Below are 24,231 nucleotides of genomic sequence, written 5' to 3'. Positions count from 1 at the left end.
AGGAATGTGGAGGTCTGGCACCAAGTTTTTCCTGACAATTTTCACCCAAAGCAGCTCTCTGCACTCCCATTTGTTAAGAAATCAGCAGGGTGTTGAAGTAACTGCACTCTGATGCCACAGGGCTCTCATGCTCCTCCCTATCTTATCAACATACCAGGGTATCAGGGCTTATAATTGAGCCCTGAAAGATAATTATGGAATCATAATGCCACATTTGAGTAATTTTTTCAAAGAACTCTCTTTTGGCAATGAAAAATCAATGACTTATAAATAATATGGAGCCACATCTGCATAATGTATGAGTGAAACCCTCTTCCCAAGCATGAACGTGTCAAGAACACCTGTTGTTTTGGCTCTATGGGAGTAAGTTTTTAATGGCCTGTGCTTGAGGCATTGATTTGAGTGGAATTATTTGTAATCACCATTTTCCTGTGGGAAGCCTGAAAGGATGTGTTTACTCCCTCACACACTTCCTGCAAAATGCCAGGCCTATGTGCTCTGCTCCAGAGTGAGCTAGGACTGGGGGAACACTCTCTGAACCCTGAGCCCCTGAGCTATCCAGAGGCTGGGACTTACCCTCCCCTGGAAAACCCTCTGGTTAGATTATACAATTTTCTACCTTGTGTCTGAAGAGTGCCATTTTTAGTGACCATCACCCTCATGAAGTGGATGGACAATGTCTTGGTTTTGGCAATGACCTCAATGCCTATGAATTTGTAAATCAGCTTTAAATTATCAGGTCTATTCTAAATTTGCCCAGTCCAGTGTCATTGGAAAAAATAGAATGAGCAGAGGAAGTAGCTCAATTCAGTCAGCTCAGTTATTTTTTTGTGATGCTGCATAAAACATCCCAAAACACAGCTATGCACTGATGGTTATTGCAACAGCACTTTGCCTTAAGGGCTTTATCTCTTAAAAATTTTGTATACTTAATTTGTCAAAATACTTTATTAATTTAACAAGTTAGTTTTTTAGAATTCTCCTAATTGTGGCACAAAAAGTACCAAGATCAAATCCTTCACCAAAAGAATTAATAAAGTGTTATACCAAAACCTGGGTTTCTTAGAGGATTCTGCAAAGTCTTTAAGCACTTTTATTAAATAAGTGATTTTAATAGCCTATTAAAATATAGTATTTTACACACAGTTTTTTGAATACTGCTGTTTGCTCCAGTTTTGAGATTAAACAGATATAGTTGCTTTACAATCAATAAATTAATCCCAGTGAGTAATGAACCATAAATGGAAATCTATAAGAAATATTTTATTAAGTGGTGAGAAAACTTGTGCTATGTATGTCTAGCTATAAGCCCATTGATCAAAGTAATAAAGATCTCTTAGAATTTCTGCCCCCAGAATGGTGGACATCAGGCTTATCTTAGGGACAAATATAGGTTAGTAAAAAAACACAAAATTATGTATTCTAAAATTAATCAAAAAACCCTAATGAATTTTCATTATGACAGTTGCATAAGAGGGAATAACTCTCTGTTAAAAGATGATGGTGCAAGCGGTTTAAATTCTATCTCATCCTGATTTGATAATTTTTTTTCCTTTCTAAAAATTTTCTTGTCTTTTTTTGAGCATTTAGTTTTTATTTGATTGTGTGGGGATATTTGTCTTATACTTTTCATTTAAATCTGAGGAGACAGCAGAACATGTTATATCAGTTTTTTTCTTTACATGACTCCAGCTTTCTTAAAGTTTTTGCACCAGTAAATTTTTAAGTAATATGAAATGCATATTACTGGTAGTGAAAACACCATATTTTTATCTACATTACAACAATTACACTTCCTCCTATTACATCTCAGAATTACAAGTTCAAAAGTCACCAAACTGAGAAATCTGGGTATGTTTACAGTTATCTAGACACTAAGCAGAAATATGCTGTTTGAATTTTGATTTTAAAAGTCTCTTTTGATTAACAGGAATGGAATTCTTCACAAACTCATAGGTTTGGGTTTTTTTTTTTAAATTCAAAACCAAACAAAGGAGGCAACAGAATTGCCAACACTGGTAATGATCAGACTTACTGGTACATGCCATAGTTGGTGGGTCCTTCTCAGCTCTGAAATAACCTTTCTCACACTGACAGACAGAAGTTGCTTCTATGTGAGTCAAACTGTGTGGAGGGCACTTGGAGCACTTCACATTTCCAGCAAATGCTTTATAGAATCCAGGCCTGCAAGCTGCAAAGTAAGAAGATAAGTTTCATTAATAGAAGAACATTTTGATCATAAATAAAATCTGTTCCAAGCAGTAATAATGCTGCTTCTTTCCTTTCCAATCTAGATATAGATGCTTTGGTGATACAATTCTTGACTTTTTTTTTTTATTTTGGTATATGGATTTAAAAGAATAAAAAGAATCTGTTCTTGGTATATAATAGGGAATTGTTAAGAAAGATAACTTCTCAATTTTTGGTCAGTCCTCAGTGCTGCTTGAAATTGTCTCTAAACGACTTCACTACTATCACTATTAAGTTTTATCTACCTGTATTAACCAAACAGAGTGAGATATCTGCCAGAGCTGTTAATATGGCTTCCTTACTGAAGTAATGGACAACTTGCAACTCCTAAAATATTTACCCCCATGAGTCCCTGATGAGACAGGGATGACATCCCCAAATATTTATGGCTGGTCTGACTTGCCTCCAGCACCCCAAAAAACCTCTGAGAGCAGGGCCGCATCAGCTGGTCCCTGTTGGCATGAGAGGCTGGAGGATGAGGAAGGGATGAAGGAAGAGATGAAGGAAGGAGATGCTGACACCACCCAGCACAAACATGCACAACCTTCCTGACTGGGTTAGGAAACAGCCTGGAGAGCAGCCAGCCTTGGGACAGGGAATGTTGGGATGCTCAGAGCTCATCATTTCCCCAGTTACTGGGAGCTGGAGTCCCTGCTGTTCTTAACCACAGCACAAGCTCACAAGCCTTTTTTTGCTGGCCTTTAAAGCAGAAACAAGTCATTAAAAAAACCTTATCCCAGATCTCTCGGGCCTGTATTCTGAGATATTATTTTAAAATCATCCTCAGACTTCATCACACACATTTAAACAGAGATTTCTTTCTTTTCCTGCCAGCTACCACATTTGCACATGCCAAGCATGTATTGCACTTTCTGTCTTCTGGCTTCCCCATATGAAAACATTAAAAATTAAAGAGCAACTCAGACATGTGCAGATTTTACAGGTTCCTTTTCCTCTTAACTCCTCCAGCAGTACAATGGAAACTATAAACATAATTTTGAGATTCCGTGTGGCTTTTTCGCACTTTGACATATTCAAGACTATTTTCTTTACACTGCTAGAGGAAATAGGCAGTACCTCCTTTTCTTGTAATAAAATACAAAAAGATTTAAAATTAGGTGTTTCTAAAAAGTACCTCAAAGTATACATTTAATGGATTCCGTGTCAGTTCATATTAATTGAGTTATTAAGAAGTATCAACTCATAGATAACATATACAGGATCAGTTTTTCTTCTGATTCCGAAGGCCTTTCTTGATATAAAAGCAGTTTCAGTAGTAGCTGAATGAAAAGGAGTAAGATGACACTGAAAAAGATAACACTTGATTGCCTCTCAGAACCCAGGAGCCAATTTTTCAAATGCAATTTCAAGAGCTTAATTTTGACCCAGCAATTTCAGCAGTTCTCGTCCCAGTGTGCTGTTCTGACTTTGCTGAATAGACACTAGAGAGGTATCCTGTCCTGCTGTCACTGACTGGGGAAAAAAAAAGTTTTTCTGGTGTTAGAGATAAAAGGGGTGGGAACAGCAGGGATTTTCCCCTTGGAAGTAGGCTACTGGTCTGATGCAACTGTGATTATAGTGAGTGGCAATTTTCCCCTGATTGGAAAGGCAGCAGGTTTGGTGCAGGGAAGAAGGCAGCACTGCAGACACAGGCTGTAGGCACTGACTCAGCTGTGCTGGAAGGAAGAGAGGACGTAAGGCAAAACTGGGGGAAGGGTGTTGTGCTTCCGTGATTCCTCCTCATGTTCTCATGCTCAAATCCTGCCCTGATAAATATTAAATTCTTGCTTTATTTCATATGCTACATTTGTGACTCAAGAGCTGACAATTCAAGATTACAGTTTCATTCAAAGCAAAATGAGTGCTCTTTAAAATCCTTATTACTTCTGAAATTCATGTCAGTCAGCTCTGAAATCATTCCTTCTTCCCTTCTGTCCCCCAAACAAGAAATTACTTTGGATCAAAAGAAACACAGATTTCTCTTTAAAGAGCAATATTTTGTATAAAATTCAAGAACTCCACTATTTCAAAATAAAACTCAAGAAGAAGATTTATTTCTAATTAATGCAAAAACTAAATGTTTTATTCTGAAATGGCAGTCTTCATTGTATTTAAAGCAATTATGTTTTTGACATGGCAAGTCTTTTAAAAGAAAGCACATATGTACTTATGGAAAAGGTGGAGGGAAAAAATAAATGGATTAAGGTAGAATATTTTACTTCTGAAGTCAAATCAGGACAAGTATGCATCAAATTCTGTGGCACAGAAGCTACAGGGATACCAGGGAAGCTTTCAGTTGAGAGATTTACAAAGGTATTAACAACCCACTCTCACCCAAATGCAGAATATCACAATCATGACTATTGATACTTCCAAATTAAAAAACGGCCCTTCATAAACAAGATAAAATAACACAAGCTGAAAGCCCCAAAATGATCACAAGCTTGGGAAAACTCATCCCTCTGGATAACTCAGAGCTGACTATCAGCATTCACGGTGGAAAAAAATGAACTGTTACTGTGTCAAAGTCAAGGAATATGCAGCCTCAGTCAGAAATACAGCACTTAAGCTGCTGTACATATCTAAGCTTAGACTCTGCTAACAATTATTGTGTTTCAGTGGTGAATTAACCAAAATAATTACTAAGTCTACAATTTTCCACAAAAAATCTACAAACGTTTTCTAGATGACTACTAAAAAAAAAAAAAAAAGGATTTGTTTTATCTGTGTTACCACAGAATATTTTTTCTGCCATCCAAATCACTGGGTGACATTTTGTTTCCCCTAATGTTTTCTACCAGAAGTGGTGGTGACTTAGTGAGTTACTGATTATAGAAACTATATGAAATTTGACTTTTGTAAAGCCTGGGGAAAGACAGTATATTGTCTTAAAGATTCAGTAATTAGCAGGGTATCTGAATGAACAATTCAAAGACACTACAGGTTTCTCCAATGAAATATGAGCAACTAGGCAGAGAAACACTGATAATTTAATTTGCTTAATAAAAGATGCCACATCTATAAATGTGCTTCGCTGCAGCTTCACCAGGACTTGACCGTGAGTTTTGGAAACTGCAGAAGTTTTGTAACTGATTTAATTTTCCTTATTTAATGTTGAATAGATGGGATTTAGTTTTGTTTGTTTACTCCATGGCCACCTGAGGGTCTTTTGAATTGCCCAGTCCAGTAAACAAGGCCATGGCTCCATCACTCCAAAATACAGCCATGGGCTCTCTTGTGGAAGAGTCTTTACTGCTTGAGGCTGTTACAGCCATTAAGTTCTTCCCCAGCCTCAGGGGTGTATGATATACAGACACAAACCCCAGAAAATAAAAATACAGTAGTCATCTGACTGGCCATAAAATCTTGTGCCTTAAAAAAACCAAAAGCAGCAATTTCACTGCTCTTTGGGAGCACATCATTGTCCAAGATTCCAGTTGTCAGTTGTTTCAGTTTCATAACATCTGAATTAACCACTACAGTTTTAGTTGAAGATGAGTCCAAAGGAAACTTAGGAACAACTTTTAGGCATGTCTGACACTGTTGGTCTGTGGGTGGGAAGGTATTTGTCATGAAAATGGATTTTTTATAGCTTGCTGAGAGCTCATCAATCAAATTAAATCAAAGAAGACTCTGTTGTCATTTACAATGAATGGCAACCATCAGTAGCTGTGGAAGAGGTGTTTTAATCTTTCTGAATCACACACTTTGTTATGCATTTCCACCTCATATTTTTTTTAACCTTGCTTTACTGGATCTCACTAATGCCCTGTGAGACTGGTATCTTTCATATTTGCTATATTCTGAATGATCTCAGTTTTGAAGTCTTCTTATCCCTCTTCCATCTGCTCACTTTATAAAAAGGGCAATCCAATGAGGCCTGTTCCATTCTACCACTTGGCAGAAAGAACTATGATAATACTTTAACCAATTTATATTTTAGTAGAAGTGTCTAGAAAAAATAGAAAAGAACATGAAAAAAGAATGCAATGAAAGTTGGATGCTCTATATTAAAAAAGGCAGAATACAATCGCAAAATCAAGATTAGGATATTATAGAATTAGGACAATAAAGCTATGAGGACAACCTTTGATTGTGAGCACTATCTGGTTAAATAATCTCTTCTCACATGATTCTTGTTTTATTCAGGTCACGAATGGACTGTGAGGGGGATTCACTTTGGGTTGTGTTCAAACTGATAGTGGCACTGTGCAGCATGAATTGCTAGAAACCTGATGAAGAATTCAGTGGAGGAAGGCCAGCTGTCACAGATTATAAATTATCAAACATGCTGGTTAGTACAAATTATAAAAATAAAAGACATCATGGTATGGAGAAAGCACAGCTGTAGTTTGATTTAGTTCCTACACAGAGGAAGGATGGGACAGGTGACACCCCTTAAAACTTAATGACAGAATGACCCAACCTTGAGGGACAATAGACTGATTTCCCTTTTTCATTTGCAATAAATTTGATAATTAGTATTTCTGGGTGCTATGGTTTGCAATTAAATGCACGTGTGTCCATATGCTGCAGTCAATCTCTTCTCTTGCCAGTATCTCTGCTCTCTAATATTTCTATTCTTAGATCTGGAGAACTGATAGGAGCATTACTCCAACCCTTGACTTTAGAGAGGAGCAAGGCAGAAGAGACAAAAAGAGGCAGGTATAAGGCTGCTCCTTCAAGTATGACTACATAATGACAATAGGTAAATTAAATTAAATGTTCTTCCTCTGCGTGCTCTTTTTTCCCCCTAGGGACTCTTCTGTCATTCCCACATTTCAATATTCTGTGGAGTTTTTTTAATGAAAATTATTAGAAGAAATGACAAAGGAGATAACTGCCACCTATCAAAGAGTATTTGCAGTTCACATCAGTGCAGTTTTTCTCTGTATAAATCACTAGTTTCAATACAATAACTTGAACAATTATTCAGGTCACATAGCATGGTTTAAAAGAATCTGAGGTTTATCAAAAAATACATACAGACAAGATATTAATTATATTAATTTTATCACTGCCTGTCATACTAGGTACAATACAACAGCTCATCAAAGAGCTGGGGGCTGTGCTACACAACCCAGGTCAATCCTCTTCTGCACAGATTCATTTTTGTACTACAAAAACAAGCAAGCAAAACCCCTAAACAAAAAAAAAACAAAAAAAACCAAGCATCCCAAACACTAGAAGAGAATTTAAGAATATGATTCTAAATGCATAAGTGCTACTCAAAGAAAGAGATGGAAAATGTTTTCAATCCTCATAAAAATCTTTTTCACTTAATTCTTAGAACCAGGTGAAATATTTTTTTCCAGACTAATATAGTAAATAAAATTTACTCCTACAACAGGTAGATGGCATGTAAGGCTGTTCCACTGAATACAGAATTAGCAAATTAGTGTTGCAATATAATAAATCAAAACAAAATTAGCAAAATAGGCAGCTGAAAAGAGGTTCATTTCATTGAAATATCAAGCACTGAAATCCAGATAAAGACAATATCCATAAAAAAACTCTGTTCCTAACACAGGCTACACAGTTGCAATGATGGGCTGCACCCTTTTCAAAATACTCCTTAAAAATGTTTTATAAACTGGACTCATGAGTCAAAAGAGATTTTTCTTAAGAAAAAGTTGCTATATTGCAACTTACAGCAATTTTGTGTGTTTTTATTTCCTTCCTAAAGTCTCACAGCAGTGCCAAGTGACAAAAATGGCTGCAAGACAGAGGTGCTTTAATCAGTGATGGAAGAAGAGAGAGAAAACCAACAGGATGCACCTTCACTGATTTGTGCTGCTGACTTTGTGCTGCTGACTCTGAAGTCCAATAAATTGGTTGAGGTGGGAACTACAAATACTCAAATGCACTGTTCCACACCCAAATTAGTCTTTATCTCCATTGATATTTTATGGATAGACCCCATAGAAAAACCAATTGCACAATTAAAAAGATTTAATAAACCCTTAAAGGTGACAGTAAAAATACTGTTTTCTACACTGCATAATTTTTAAAGGAGCATCACTGTGTTTTAGGAAGATAGTAAATGAAAGGGAATCAGGCTAATTAGGGCACACAATAGAAATGGCAATCAAGGAACATGACAGCAGAGAAAAAGAAGGGCATTAATTTCCTGCAATATATCAGTGCATACTCCTGGGATCAGGAAGGTCTGCAGGAAAAGAATGGAAGGAAAAGATCATTACAGCTCCAAGCAGCCATCTCCAGCATCTCCAGTAATCACCTTTAAACAGAAAAGGAGAAATGTTACCCTGAGAACACTTCAGGGCAATGCAGAACTTACTCACTGAGCCCTCAAATCTGTCCACAGTAGGTGTGAAAACTCTCTGTTTTAAAGTATAATATCACTAATGCTTTATTTCATTGTTCTTTTTTACTTTTTAATCATTGTTCTATAGTTGAGATTAGCTGGAAGGACTTTTGGGGGGAAGGGATAAGGCAGGAGTGTGCTAAGTTTCTCAACACTGTAGTGAATGCAGCAACAAGAAATATCATTTATTGTAACTACAGAAGGAACCTGTGTTTGATGGAATTTCCCTGTATTATTTGAAGAGGAATTAGTGTCCAGCTCCTCTTTTCATAGAACCTTTCATGCTCCTGTGTACAGCTGAGGACTAACCTATCAGAAGACACTGCAAACAAGCAAGAGACCATACCAAATGCTTCTTTCTGCAAGAGGAAAAAATGGTCTGAATAGATCAGATGCATTTTGTGGCTAATTCCTTTGCACATTATCTATCTCTTCTATCTGCTGGTGAGATCAGTTACAGAATCATCTCCTGGCCTGAACATAATAACCAAATTCTAGAAAAATCCCTCCCACTATTAGAAAGATTTAAAGTGCCTTCATACCAGACACATGTACAAAAATTGCTCATCTATGGAGAGCAGTGTGTCAATCATATTCTATCCTTATTATATATATTATATCATATGCTATCATAGATGTGTTATTCTCCCTCTGGGTCCCTTTTATTGGGACACAGAGGGACAATAACTCATATTATTATATATCCCATAAACTGTAGTTTCTGTTGTCCCTCTCCCCATTTTTTCTCCTTCTTCCCCCTAGTACATGAAACCTTTTTGTTTTCAGCTCTGAACATATGATAAGTAGTTAGTCATGGATTTCTCTTTTTCCTGTGCAGTAACAGCCCCTTGGAATCTGCAGATGCACTTTTCTCTATCCATAACAAATTAATCTGCTAGCCTGGGTTAATTAATTCCTATGGTAACCATTACTCAATTTGCTTTGCACGTGGGAATTTTTTAGTAACTATTTTTTTTTCTGAGGATGTTTCCACTTTTGCACAAAGACAAAAACTTCCAGCCTGAGTGTTGTTGCAATGTTTTGTTGGCTGGATTTATGTCAGATTGATTTTCTGTGTGAAAACAGTAATTTACCAGAGATGTTCTCAAATAATTAATGTCACTTGGCTTCATACCTCCAAAAACACTCAAGGTATGCACTGAAATCCTACAAAAGCCCACAAAAGCTTCCCCTGCCATGACTTACTACTGGATAAGCTTTCTAGAGAAGGCAGACCTTGAAGGAATGGAATATCCTTACAGGCAGTTATTAACAATAAAAATCTGAACACTAGTGCAGTCTCCATTTGCAAGGTTATAGTTTCTTGTTATGGCCTTATTATAACATTGCAGTTTTTAATGGTTTAAGATCTAAAACTAAACTTTTTCGGGTTCACCGCTTTCACTACAGCAATTATTTTGACAATAGATCAGCTAAAGTAATGCAATTTTTTTCTACTGTGTGCAATTATTAATGTAATTAACAAGATGCAATATAAATGAGAAAACTATCTAACCCACTTTAAAAATACTTTAAATAATCCAATGTTTAAAAGGAGAGGCTTAAAATCATGCTTGCATTTTTCATTATGGTTACCAAGACTGCACATTCAGGTATAGATTTTGAATGTGTGATTTATTCAAGGCCCTGCTTTATTTGTATGTACAAGTCAAGAGTTTGGGCACACAGACAAAATTACTGTAATCATGGGGAATATTTAAATGCCCCAATCTAGGCAGGTAATTGTAAAGTTGGGTAATTCAAATGCAAAAAATGCTGAAATGTTCTTATAAAATCAGGCATTTGGCATTTGAAATAGAGTCCTTCTGGATGTGTTTGCAGAAAAGCTCACAAGCTTGATTTTTAAAGACACTAAACATGATTAGTGATTCCCAGACTATTTCAGTTCTGACTTACCATTGAAAATAAAGTACTCATGCCTCTGTGAGAAGCAAATACAATTTTCTTTTGTATTACCTCTGAATACCCACAAGCTCACAGGCAAATAATCTTGATTATTAAAAATTATTTTCAACCTATCTTTTTGTCTTCTACATTACTGTAGTCAATTTTATGTAATCTCATTCTATTCTATCATTGTTTTAAGACACAAGAGTAACACAATGCGGTACTTGAGAATAAAAATTCTGGGATTTATATCAGCAACTAACTCAGTATTCAAATACCTATTTTGCCATGGAACCAACACATAAAATTCTGTAATTAGTTCATTCAAGTTTTCCTTTTCCTCGCATCCATGTAGAATTACTTGCAGTACTTAGCCCCAGATTACAGCAACTATTTAATTGTATTTACACAGGTACAGATGACACTCACATTGCTGGGGTTTTTTGTGGATTTTTTTTTGTTGTTGTTTGTTTGTTTTTCCAATAAGCAAACATTGCCAACTTTTCCCAACCCATCATCACATTCCAATTAATGTGAATTTCAATGTATAGGCAATGCCTTTGTAATCCAAAGGAAAGCTCTCACTACTGTCTCAAGTACTCATCTACTGGCCTTCTAGGACAGGAATAAATCCTTTTATGATGCAAATCCAACCCTATATAAATAAAGTAAAAATCAGGAAGGTGCCCTTTCGTTGAACAGGTTTCTAATTTGTGTTTCACTGAAGTAGTTATGTGGGATAAATCTTCAATCTTTGTGTTTAGAATATTTCACATGATTGATGACAAGAATCAGAGTTAAGTATTTCCACTGAGCACACTGATATTTCATGGGAATCTCCCAGAGATGAACCATGACTTTAATATGAATTCTCAAATAATCAGGTTGATATGAAAAATGTTCCCTCCAAAAAGACTTCTAGTATCGATAGAGAAATCTGAGCTTAAGAACACGGGTAAATATTACTATAAAAACATATTAAATCTGCATAAAAGCTGAATCTTTCCTATAAGTGCTGAAGAATTACAGAGAGCCTTATTTCTATTTTTCAACTATACTAAATGCACACTACAGTTTTAAGTATTTTCCAAATGAAAAAAAAAATAACATTATCCCCATCCTGAAAAACCCAACCAAAGCCTTAAGCTTAGAGAGGCCAGTGGGACTTATTCAAGATTTTCTAGCAGTTAATTATCCTGACTAAAGGTGCCAGGCCCGCACATGCCACAGGCCAGGTGGGGCTGTAGCTCTTTAAATGAGGAGCCAAACACCCCAAAACAGCACCATAACGTCATCCTACAACTGATTTTACTTTATTCTTTTTTTCCCACTTTTCTTCACAGTTGCAAACATACAATCAGAGATTTGGCATGAAACTGACCTCTTAACTACAGACTGTCTAGCTAAAAGTTATTTTTTTAGAAGTTATTAGCATCACCTTAGTAGGATTGTGTGTATACGGTATCCTGCTATTTTTAAGTATGTAAATTCATATGACATTCTGAAAGAAAAATGTTCAAAGTTTTAAAGAGGCATATGTGTTTTTGGTAACATTTCAGGGCAATCACACAACTAAAAAAACCTGGCAACAAATTTTATATATCATTTTCGACATTTGAGCGAGGATTAGACATGTCTGGAATAATCCCTCAATCAAAAGAAAAATAAAATTCAGGGTTAGGATTACAGAGTCCACAGAAATAACAATACTGATGCTGTATTGCCATCCCTCATCAGATTGTGAATTTAATTCTGGTAAAATTTAACTCCATTTCAGCTTTTAAGCACTTGTTAAGAAGTGTGCAGGACAGAGAGCTTTTGAGTTGATAAATATCTCTGTCCTAGCTGAGGTGTGGACACATGACAGGAATAAAGAGAGCTACAGCTCACTCACTGATCCATGGGCTCTGGTTGTGTCTAAGTCTTCCAGCAGTTAACATTACATTTATTTCACACCTGGGGGTGGCCCATTGCTTGTATGTGGTCAATTTTCACCTTTTTCCTTCACTTACATTCATGTTTCTCATACTGTGAGCAAAATGACTGCGAGACAAAGGTCAGGAGCTACAATTCTGACAGTAAATGAGACACTGGTGCCTTCATTCAGTATTTGGAACTGTAAAATCCAGGAATCTGTGTTCCTCTAAAGAGTAACAATGGACTTTACCATTTGGCATCTTTTTTATTTTATAGGCTAATTTTTTAATAGAAAACTCAAGTGAGACAAACAGCCACTCAAACTCAGCTACAATAATGTAACTATTCTTGACATGAATATTTTCAAACAATAAAAAGCAACATAGCCACAGATGTTTAGTTTTAGAAAACTAGATACATTATATAGAAATATATACACAAAACTACATTAATTTTATTTAGGAATAAAAAATATTTCTAGAGAGTCAGCCACATGAGAAATGGCTGGGAACTGGGAGTGTTCAGCCTGGAGAACAGGAGGCTCAGGGGAGACCTTTTCACTCTCTACAATCCATGAAATGAGGTTGTAGCAAGGTGGGGATCAGTCTCCCAGGTAAAATGTGACAGGAAGATGAATCTGATAACCAAAAAAACCAAAATGGAGAACTTTCCATTAGGTGAAGCTTAATGCCATTTGTGTGCTGCAACAACTTTGGTTATGAAATGTAACACTGCTTAAAACAGAAAGATTATCTTATATTACTTCAGGACAGTAAATAACAATATTTTTGATTTGTAATTATTGCAATGATAAATGTTTCAGGGTTCAACGAGAGCAGAAGCTTAGATCAAAAATGGAAATCAATATTAAATTAATACATCTCATCTCAGTTATTAATTTGCATCTATACATTTCAAACCTATCACAGCTGATAAAGAGGGGCCTGACTGGCAGTCCAATTAAGGAAGGCGAAGGACTGGAGCTACAGGTAATTTCATTTACAGGTATCATTGGACTGGGAAAACAAATACATCATCTCCAGTATTATTCTTGATATCAGCTCAGGCTACACACCTATAATATTTCTATTAATTAGGAATTAATTACACCTCTCCATCCTCATCTCCCTTTCCTCCATCATATATTATAAATTCTGTACTTGCAGAATGAATCCTAATCAGTCTCTTTATGTTCACATAGAGTGGCTACACATTCAAGGCATACAAACAACCCACAAAGAGGCCTGTCAGGTACATTCCCTGCCACTTTTGAGAATATTTGGAAGAAATCAATGACTTCAGATACTTTTTTTTTACAGAAGGACTTAAGACAGCAATCAAAAGCTGTAAGAACAAAAAGAAGTCAATACAAAGAGGATATCCATGGTATATCTATATATCGATGGTATAATATTGCTGAAATATAAAATTGGAAGCAACCTCTGTTCAGAGGTACATTAAGTGCTAGCCTTCATAGTGCTTCTAGCATCTCCTTCATGATCCCAATTAAGTCTTTAAAATTTCATCCCTAATATTACAACTGCTCGTTTATAGACTGCTTTCTACTGCAAAATTGAAGTACACACAGTCTTAAAGATGTTTGTGGAATAATGAGATTTGACTCAACTTTGAGACTCCTAATCTTAATTGGCAAGAGGTGTGGGAAGATGGAAAATCTTCTTTCCCTGTAATCTAATCAAACTCAGCAGTATCAGCTTCCAGAGTGCAATGTCAGCCTTTCCCCTCAAGGGCTGAGCAGAAGGTTAGGAAAAAATTAATTGTAAACATTAATGTAAATACCAAAAGTTCATACTGGTCACGGTAAGTAAGCCACCTCAGCAACATTTGTGCTTTCTCTTGTACTCTCTCACTTGTGTTTCTGGTACTGCCTTCAGCATCCCACCCCAGCCGGCTGAAGCAGGAGCTGTATTTTCCCAAGGGGTGAGTGGAAAATGGAAATGTTTTCATGGGAAGCTCACAAGAACTCAGAATCAAAACCACTACAAACTCATGTGGTCAGTCAAAGCCAAAAAAGGGGGAACTTTAAATTCTGTTCTTAATTCAGAATGAAAATATTTCTGCAAGAGTTTTTAGGAAATATTCTCTGATAGAAGGAAGAGGGAAGAATTCCTGTGGTGGTTATGACAAACTGGAGTTTAGGGCTGTGCTGATTTTGCATTACAGCTGCAACAACCCTCCTCTCCTTTATGCTAATGCTCATCAGGAACACCAACACTCAGGACATACATAGTCCTGAGGGAAAGTCCATGCTAATGCTCATCAGGAACACCAACACAGGACACTGGGGAAAGACATAGATTGTCCCTGAGTTCTCATGAGCAGCAATCACAACTCACCTCCAGCAAGATGAAAGCGAGCTCATCTGAATTCCCAAGTGCTCGCTTTGATGTGGGCCCTGAAGATGAAGAGTGGGGTTCGTACAATGTGGCAAATAGGAGGAATCATCCTAGATAATCCCCTCTCATAGCCAGTGACAAAGTGCTACATTTAAAGAAGCAACTTGACTTTTCAAAAATAGATAGAAAGAAGGAAACACCACAAACAGCAGTAATCCCTTCATGGCTCCTTAAGTCTACATATGCAAGTTTGCCTAGATTTCTAAAAACAGCCTGAAACTGTTAAAAAGATGAAGAGATACTTTTTTGTGTTAATCTCCACACAGATAAGGTAAAATTCTAAAATCCCCAAGACAATCCCCAAGGCAGGGATGTCTGTTTGCCTACAAAAAATTTCAATGACTACTAACAGTATCTATCATGTGTCTCTCATCTTTTCTCTAAAACATACAGAAGCAAAGGTGAGGTGTTTGATACACAGTGGAGTAAGAAAGCAGCTGGAATTAATTTATGCATAACCAGCCAGACAAGCTGTTGCAGCTGATGGTTATGCATTTTAGCACAGCCTGCTGTTGGCACATTGTTTAAATAAAAAATATGATGCCCACACATTCAAAGCAATGATGGAGAGCTAATGATCAGTTTCACAGCAGTGGGTTGTTGCTTCCTAACTGTTATTTGGACTCATTTTTGATAAGTTAGCGCTGGGTTTTGTTTTATTAAGTATTATATTTTATGCAATGTATCTTTCATTACATAATATCAAGCTGAAGGGAGGGATTTCAGCTAAAGTGCCAAATTGCCATTCTACTGGGCAAGCCTGGTATGCCCTAACCAGAAACATGGGATCAAACTGATGTTTCTAGAATATGATGGCCTCTCTAGTGGAAAGGCAAAGCTGGCAAGGGTACCCTCAGGGTCAATGTTGGTAGTGCAGCAGCCAGGATATAAAATGCTGTAAAAAATGGAACATTATTTCATCAGATGCAATGTGCCATGGCTTCTGTCTTACTTTCACTCATCTCAGTGCACTAAAATAATTCAAGGGACATGGAGTTACTTTTCTTCTCTACTTCTCTGCCACATTAGGTTCAAGCAAAGCACACAGAAATAGAACTGACCTGAACAAATGACTAGCGGTTTCTCCTGGGCTTCAAAAGCAAAAAGGTGCTACAGGAAAAATGCAGAGTTTTACTGACTGTAGGCTTTACCCAGGATAGAAAGAAATAGAATTTCTTAGTACTTCTAACTGGAGAAAAATACCTGGCAACTGCCAGCATTTTCTTTGTATGAGACAATTTATAGGAACACTTACATGTACATTAAAATGCCCAGCTGTCAAATTGAAGAGGAGGTCCTTTCAGATGGTGATGCACTATATATCAAATGAGAACTATAAACAATAATAAATATATAATAAAATATTGAACCTCACCCTTAGGAAACCCTAGCCCTTAATTCTGCAACTAGTTTGAAACCTGCTAACATTGACAACAAATTTTTTTCACTGATCTAATAAATGATCGTTAATTTATTATGAACTTTGAAAAGGTGCATCCTGTGGCTTATGTATTCATAGTCAGGAAGGAGGGTGCAGTGGATGGAGTCTTGTACCAAAGGACAGTGAAAACAGTAGAAAGAGAGTGATTGGGTGCAGTCAGTACAGACAGTGACCCAGACACTTCATGTAAGCATTGCACAGACTATTAACTGGGCACAGCTAAGAAAACAGCCAACTAAAATTTAATATGGTAAACTGGCAACCGGCCGGATTTTGTTTTCTTCACTGTATGCCAGTATTTTTATTTTTTTTTTTATTACATAACCTAGTGGGTTTTGGGGAGTTATAACTCATACTTTTAAGCACTACAGTCCAGTTCTGTCTATCTCAATTTGATAATTAGATAGCCCATAGTATCACAGAATTCCCTATGACTGAAGTCAGTGCAGGAGCATTGGTGGCTCTTTGAGTGCTCTGTGTTGTTAAGAAAGGAACTTCTGAGACCTGCTCACAAATGAAGCAGAACTAATCAATTGCTCTTGGACAAGCTGATTACCTGGAAATCAGTCAGGGAGCTTGTTCTGTTGGCCTACAGGATATGAGCAAAGACTAAATGTAACTTCCAGCAGAAGTAGCACAGAAAGCACATCTGTGAGGCAAATATCTGTAACACAGATACAGCGAGCACTGGAGCACAGAATTTCTTGTTGCTGTCCCAAAATACTCTGCTGTGACATGGAAAGCACAGACATTCCCATTCCATCAGTCAGTGTCTCACAGCAACCAATTTTCCACCAGTGATCAGGAAGCTCAGAGCACTCTTTCATCAACACCCAGGGAACCGAACTAGGTCCTGGTACAGAACACTTTGCCCTTCTGCTAATGAAGTTTGTGTTTCAGGTTCTGTTTGTGACAAGCTTTGAATTCTGTTTGGGTTTAACATGGCATTACAGCTGCTGGGTGCTTCACTCTGTTACTGCCAGGTCCAGAGATAGCACAACCTAGGAAAGGAAAACAAGTGCCTGCAGCAACTGATTGACAGGCCTGAAACACCTGGGAGAAGACCATCACACAAGAAATAATGGCTTAGAGAAAAACAAATTAGGAGCTGATTTATATTCCAGGAGACATTTTATTGCCTGCCATTCTCCATCCCACTGAAATATTGTGATGGATTAGGGTGACAGAAGAGAATTGCTAGGTGCTGGTAATGACCATTTGAACAAGGAGGTGAAGGAAACACACCATGCTCTGCCTCTCTCCAGAACATGGTGAGCTTATTGTGGAGAGAATACAGCCCATTAGTCACTGGAGGCACCTCAAGGTGTGTTGTTCCTCTGTACATTCACACTGTGGGCATCTCTCACATCCAATTCTGGTGAAGTTTAAGATCTGTATTCTGAGGTCAAACGCTAAGAGGGAATTGAAGACTGAAAGCATTCCCAATAGCACTAGGAAGTAACTGTAGTAAGATCTTTCATTTGATACCAACCCCCCAAATTTACTGGAAACATCTGGAGCCATATGAGCAGAACTTTTCTGGAAAGTGGTACCTGAAAAGGCCCTTGGCCAGGCAGGCAGTGTAGGTATAAATTGAGTCATGGCTTTCCTAAAGTAGCAGTGGCCATGATCCAGCCTGGCCTCAGGTGGTGTGTTACCATGATAACTTTGCCAAAAAAAACCCAAAGGTGGAGAGGGGAAACATAAAAGAGAAGAGAACCTTTGTTTCACAGCCCACTGTCATGAAGGGAGATGATAAGAAGTGAGTCAGAATTCCCAAAGCAACGGAGCTGTCAGTGGTAGTTTGAGATCTCAGATCTATCACGAGAGGTCCTAGGACTGTCATGGAAAGGGAGTCTTTCATCAGACTGGAAGATTTCCGGGGGATCCAGGGTGCTTCCATAAAAAGCCTGCATCCCCTCCATCAGCCTGGCCTTCTCACTGAGTCTCTGACTCCTGCTGGCTTGTCACTACAGGGGACAGAGGTTTTCTGTGCCCCTGCTGCTCAGCATGCACTGAGATGGATCTTCAAGCACAGGTGTTCTGAAGTGAGGTTCAAAATGTCACCCTTGAAAGAAATCCTCAAAAGAAGAGGATTTGAGAAGGAAGATGTGCTTGTCAAGTAAAACTGTGGCAGCTGCTGATACACAGCAGCTGGAAAAATAAAGGGCATGATGTCTCACCCTCATCTGGGCCCAACCCCAGCAGAGTCCTAGCACTGAGTTTGTTTCACTCCATCCTGCCAAAATTAGAGTGTGAAGAAGAAGAGGGAAAGAAATTCAGAGAGAAATCCAACAGCCTTTGGGCAACCTCTCAGGTACCAGCTTTGTGCTAGGGAACTGTCTGTTGTGTTTCTAGGGTTAGCCCAACAATTGTGTTATATTCTCTAGAGTTACCTCAGTTGGGTCAAGCTACCAGTTTGCCTTATAATGCCCAGCAAAATACAGAAGCCTTTCGGAGGGGATTCCAATATTGGATTTGAAATCAAGGCAATGCCCCAAATACCTGGACAGTGGGGAAACACACAGGATTTCTCATGTTTCACACCCGTTTAAATCACAGTTCTCTATATGGTGCTTTATATGCTCACCATAGAAAGTTCATTACAGAATTTTCATTAGGAGATTTCATTTATGTAAAAGATCCAAAAATGCATTAAGTGAGTCACAGGTGTGCTGTGAGGTGAGAGAGCAATTATCAAGATCATTATTGTAGTACATTAGTGTCTAATGGTGTGCGATAAGGATTGTAAAGTGCCTACTGTGTACTTAGATATCTTTCAGTTGGCACTCAGAGACAAAAAAAAAATTACCTGTACTGTATGTGTAAGCTGAATGACTGGGAAAATAAGAGAGCAGTATCAAATGCTTACAGATGTAGAGCAGAAAACCAACACATAAACAGAAAAAAAAATTAAATGCTCTTTCAATTTTCTAAACAGTAGTGCCAACTTTGGACAAAATGACCTATAAGCAGGTGCTGAGAGGGTCTCTTCAGTAAAAAAATTGTGTTTCCTAGGATCTCTAAAAAACTAAAGTGTGCATGTGCGTCCATGTGCACACATGCACAAAAGACTACCAATTTTATATGCCATTTTTAAACAAAATGTGTTTCTCTCACCACAATTGACTTTTTGAGCAAAAGATGTTTGGCTGAATCAATTTAAACAGCAACATGGAGTTTGGCAGCAATCCATTTCTGCTGAGATTAAGCCAGCTGCTACCGAATCCATTGATCCTTTTAGCTATTGATTTCTTAATTTAATAAAAAATGAAGTTTTAGGATGTGAACAAATTCACAGTGCTGAAGAGACAGGATTTTGATAAACTCTGCTGCCAGACTAAGCTGGTAACACTGTCAAATGAGAAAATCACACATGATTTAAAATATTAAAGATTTCCAATTTGGCAGATTGCTTAAAACAGGATTTAAATAAAAATGTGACCGGGAAAAAAAAAGCTCTCACAATTAAAACTGTATAATCTTAAAACAGCAGATCTACTCCCTTTGTTTTCTATCTACTAATATTCATAACTGAAGCCATTTTACTACACTTAATGCTCCTATTTACTTTGAAAAGCCAAATTATCTTTAGGAGAAAATAACAGATTCTATTCTTACTACAAGGAAATTTGTGACACCTTCTAACTGAGGATCAGGTTCTCCCTGAGCCAGCCCCATGCACACCAGTCCTTCACTGTGCAACTCCCAGCTTTTATTCAGTCAAGAGCCTTCCCAGCTAGGCTGAGAATCCACAGCCTAAACACTCCATGCTCTGAGCAGATTCACAATCTGTATCCCTGGCACTGGGATCTGCTGCCTCATTCCCTCCTTGAGGCATTACTGCCATTAGGGTGCCCTCGTTCCCTCATTAATTCAATTCCCATAAATGAATGCCGGCGACTCGGGGGGCCACAGCAACGGCCGGGTAATGGGACTGCCAAAGTGACAGAGTGACCTCCCCTGCCCATGGTGTTTAGAGCAGATCAGCAATTTACCACTGAAATAGATTTTCCCCTGGAAAAATGCTACTTGCAGAAAATTGATGTGTTGGGGAGAAGGGGAAAGAAGAAGTTGTAACAAATCTGTATCAACGTGCCCTGTTTTCCTGTCAGCTGTCCTGAAAAACTTGCTGGGGATCAACAACTTCAGCTCCAAATGCTGCCAGGACAGAGGTACAGCAGCTTTAAGCCATTCACAGGCAGAATTCTCTGTGGACTGCAATTGAGGTTCCATAATACCAACATAAAAATTAAAATAATCAAAGTATGTGATAAATAGGAAATATTACTCTTGAAGAAAGCAGTCTCCCGTTTGCTTTTTTTTTCCCCCTTAAATAATTATCTACAACATCAGCAATTGCTCACTTCAGCCTTCAGTGACACTCACAGATGACCATTGGCAGCTGCATCTACACTTAACAACAAGGGTAGAGTAGCATTAGTAAACCAGAAAACTGATAAAACAGAAAAGGAAATGGAAGAAAATCTAGCAAAGCTTGATGGACTCAAGGTTTATCATGGGCTTTCTGAGGAAAAGGTGAACAGAAGCCTTGACATTGCCAGGCTTTGGCTGCTCAAATTCTTCTCCAAAAATCTGTAGTTGCCACAGCTGAAAAGTGTATTCCAAACACACCACTCTACCCATACAAGCAGTTTCTATGGTTTTTAATTACTGATGAAGGTTCCTAGGCACTAGATGGAACACACAAATTTCTGTTCAAATAGGTTTAATGACTTTACTGAAGTCTTTTCTGAACCTTCTTGCACTGCAACAAACAGGAGATGCACAAAGAATTGTAGGGGAAAATCAGCAAGGATATACATTTTCTCCTCTAAAAATTAAAGTAGAAAGTGTGAAAACACAGGGAACAGCCCCTGGACAACTTCAACCCACAGAAGCTGGTTGCTTTCTTCATGGCTTAAGCATTGCCTTGGGACTTGGGAATATTCTTATTCCCAAGAATAAGTATTATTCTAAATATTTATACTCTTTATATAAATATATCTATGTAGTATTGTTATAAAGTGTATAAGATATAAAGGAAAGATTAACATCTTCCCATTCTACAACATGCTAATAGTGCCAGAATTCAAACAGCTCTCTCCTGGGTGGCCAAGTGAACAGTTTGAAATAAAACATTTGCATGCCATGTCAGCAGCTGAGAACACTATTTAATGAAAATAAAAAGCTACAAAGAATTAATACATCACTGTTGAGTCAAGAGCACCTTGATAAAGGAACTTGGCCCATTTTCCATTCCACACAGGTTTGCTCTATTACTGCAAACATGAGCATGAGTAAAGAGCACAACAGACAGGTCAAATTCGAGGAAAGCTTCATGTTTGTAGAGGATGTGATGTGAAATTATCGAAAATGCCAAAGCCCAGAAAATCTGGTTGAGTATTAATGTGAGTCTTGAGGAAATCCATATACTTACAAATATTCACTGGCCATGAAGTTTCAGTCTCAAGAGAAGTAACCCAAGGTCAAAGCTATGAATGGCATGCAGCCTGTGCAATAAAAATGTAAATATCCTCCATTCTATGGAACCACAAGTGTGTTTAGCTACACCGTGCAAGTGGTCATCAGCACAGCAAGAAAGAGAGGGATGAGCCTACTCTTCACAGACAGGCACTGCAGACACTGATTACCAGAACTATGGAAAATCAGCTCTTGCTGTTGCAGTTTTTCCTGTAGATGTGCCCACACCACATCCACAGACAAATCTGCATGGATCAAAGAGAAAAAGGAAAAATAAAACTGAAAGTAGATAGCTTACTCATAGGCTTCAGTAGTGAATAGAGGATTGATGAAACACATGAAATTATTTTGAACTAATTAAAAAAACATTTAAAAGCTATCTGCTATTTCTACCTCCATTTATTTGTAATTCTGTATTGAGACAGCAACAGGTTGGTAATGTGATCCTAGTCCTGTTTCTATTTTTGTCCTTTTATATATATTTAAATATATTGTCCTTTTCAGTGGAAATCTCCCTTAGCATGAAGATATCTAAAACTGATAGTCATGCCAAATCCTAAATACTCTCAGACAAAAAGCTGGGAGCATTTATTTATTTATATTTCAAACTCTGCACTGCAGGAGCTGTTCTTTCTAGCTATCTCTAAGGATCTTGAATGACATAACTCGATCAAGACTCAGCCTTTCACACATCTGCCTTAGCAACTCCAACCATGAACAACCATGAAACATTCAGTAAATTCCACTGATGTGACTAAATCAGACAGAAGTTTATTTAGCTATCTTCAACCTTGATGATCCCAGAGCCATCAATAAGAAAATAAATAATGTGACTGTGAAAGGAAGTATTAAATGCTGTACATTTAACATGCACTTCTATGGCTGCTGGAACAGTAAACTTACTCAGGATAGGTTATTAACATGAGAATATTCCAATACTCCCCCCATTCTTTAAAAAAAAAAGCCACTGGTCACTGCTACCTTTTGTGTCTGAAGGAGATATAACATTAGGTTAGCTTCTGAAGAATGGTGAGTAAAATAATGTTGTATCTTCTAACACTTAATCCCAATAATAAAACTGAGTTCTGGTGTCATCCTAGATGACTAGGACAGGATGATTCTTGTACCTGATTCTTCATCCCAGAAAAAAAAAGAGTCTAGAAACTAAACTCAAAGCATAACAAAGAATTAAAACTTTAGATATTTAAATTAAATACACAGTTTGCAGTAGAAGTGGTCAACAAATTTTCTTCCAGTAGAAATTAGTAACTTCAATATATACTTTTCAGAATCAATCTGGCTAGTTCTGTTGTAATAGTTAATGCAATTACAATAATAGGTTTTAAATGGGTTTATATTTCAAGCATGATTGTGCTGAATTGAATTATTCCCTACTTATCACACAAATATTGGATGAACATTCCTCATTTTCAACCCACACTTTTAAATTGATTTCCTTCCACTTCGGCATGATTAAATTTCTAAAATAAAGCAGGCAGATACTTCACATTCTCAAGTGCTGTCACAAGTAGTAAATCTTCTCTAGAATGTAAAAATAACTGCAATAAGTCCAACCTCTCTATACTAATATGCAAATGCCACATAGCTGAGGAAGTCTACAGAAAATCATATGTTCTCAAGACCAGAATTTCACTTACACAGAGCAATGCAATATATCTTTTTAGGTTTTCCAATTAGGGATATTTAATGGTTGATGAAATGTTGTTGAACATGTTCAAAGTGCTATGGAATAGAAGAGGTGCTATGGAAAAGAAAGTTAAAAAAGGGTATAAACCAAATATTGTGATTTTCTCCTCAAACAATATGCAATGACCAGTTTTAGGTTTTGATTCAAGCACAACTGGATGACTAGGGCTCAGAAATTAAGAAAGAGTCTGGTGGACCCTTAGCAATGACAACTGGCAAGCAGCAGCAAGAAAAAAAACCAAGTAACTTATGATAAAGGTGACCAAGGCCTTTGGCTCTGTACACAGAAGTTTTCCTTAGGGCTTTCTTCATGGTTTGATAGCGGGACAGCATCAGAAACTGGGGAAGGCCACAACCAACAACAACCTGTATGAATGCAACTTCCTGCATTCTCTAACAAATACTGCTGGAGAATCAGACCTTGTAGGAAAATCGACAGAATCATGTTTGGATCTGTTTTTAAATACGCTGCATAAGCAATTTCAATAATAATTCTTAGTAACCAATCAGAAATAAACAAGGTATATATTTCCTATAATAAAATATACCTGCATGAGAAACTGAGAAAGGTCTGTAAATTATATCTTGTTTTACCATGCCCTGCCACCTTCCCAATGATAAATAAAAACCCCTAAATCCAAGTTAATATATCTTCTTACTATATGACAGAAACCAAAGCAAGAATCATTCCTAATTCTGTTTCTGAGTAGCACTGTTGTTCATTACCTTCACCTTGTTTTCCACAGTCAGCTGCTAGAGGTTACAGTTTTCCAATATGT

The 24,231-nt window shown here is 37.4% G+C and overlaps 1 protein-coding gene across 1 annotated transcript in view; it reads right to left on the bottom strand.

Annotated features, from left to right (window-relative positions):
• The window catches only part of EPHA6 (EPH receptor A6), a 334,811-nt gene that overhangs the window by 184,447 nt on the left and 126,133 nt on the right, over nucleotides 1–24,231 (bottom strand). Inside the window, exon 3 of the mRNA XM_014307568.2 lies at nucleotides 2,036–2,191. Within this exon, the coding sequence (XP_014163043.1) occupies nucleotides 2,036–2,191 (156 nt within the window). The remainder of the gene's footprint in view (nucleotides 1–2,035; nucleotides 2,192–24,231) is intronic.

This window comes from Geospiza fortis, unplaced genomic scaffold, assembly GCF_000277835.1.
Source record: "Geospiza fortis unplaced genomic scaffold, GeoFor_1.0 scaffold72, whole genome shotgun sequence".
NCBI classification, from domain to species: Eukaryota; Metazoa; Chordata; class Aves; order Passeriformes; family Thraupidae; genus Geospiza; species Geospiza fortis.
The sequence above is the reverse complement of the archived record's forward strand: the minus strand, read 5'-3'. Positions and strand labels throughout refer to the sequence as shown.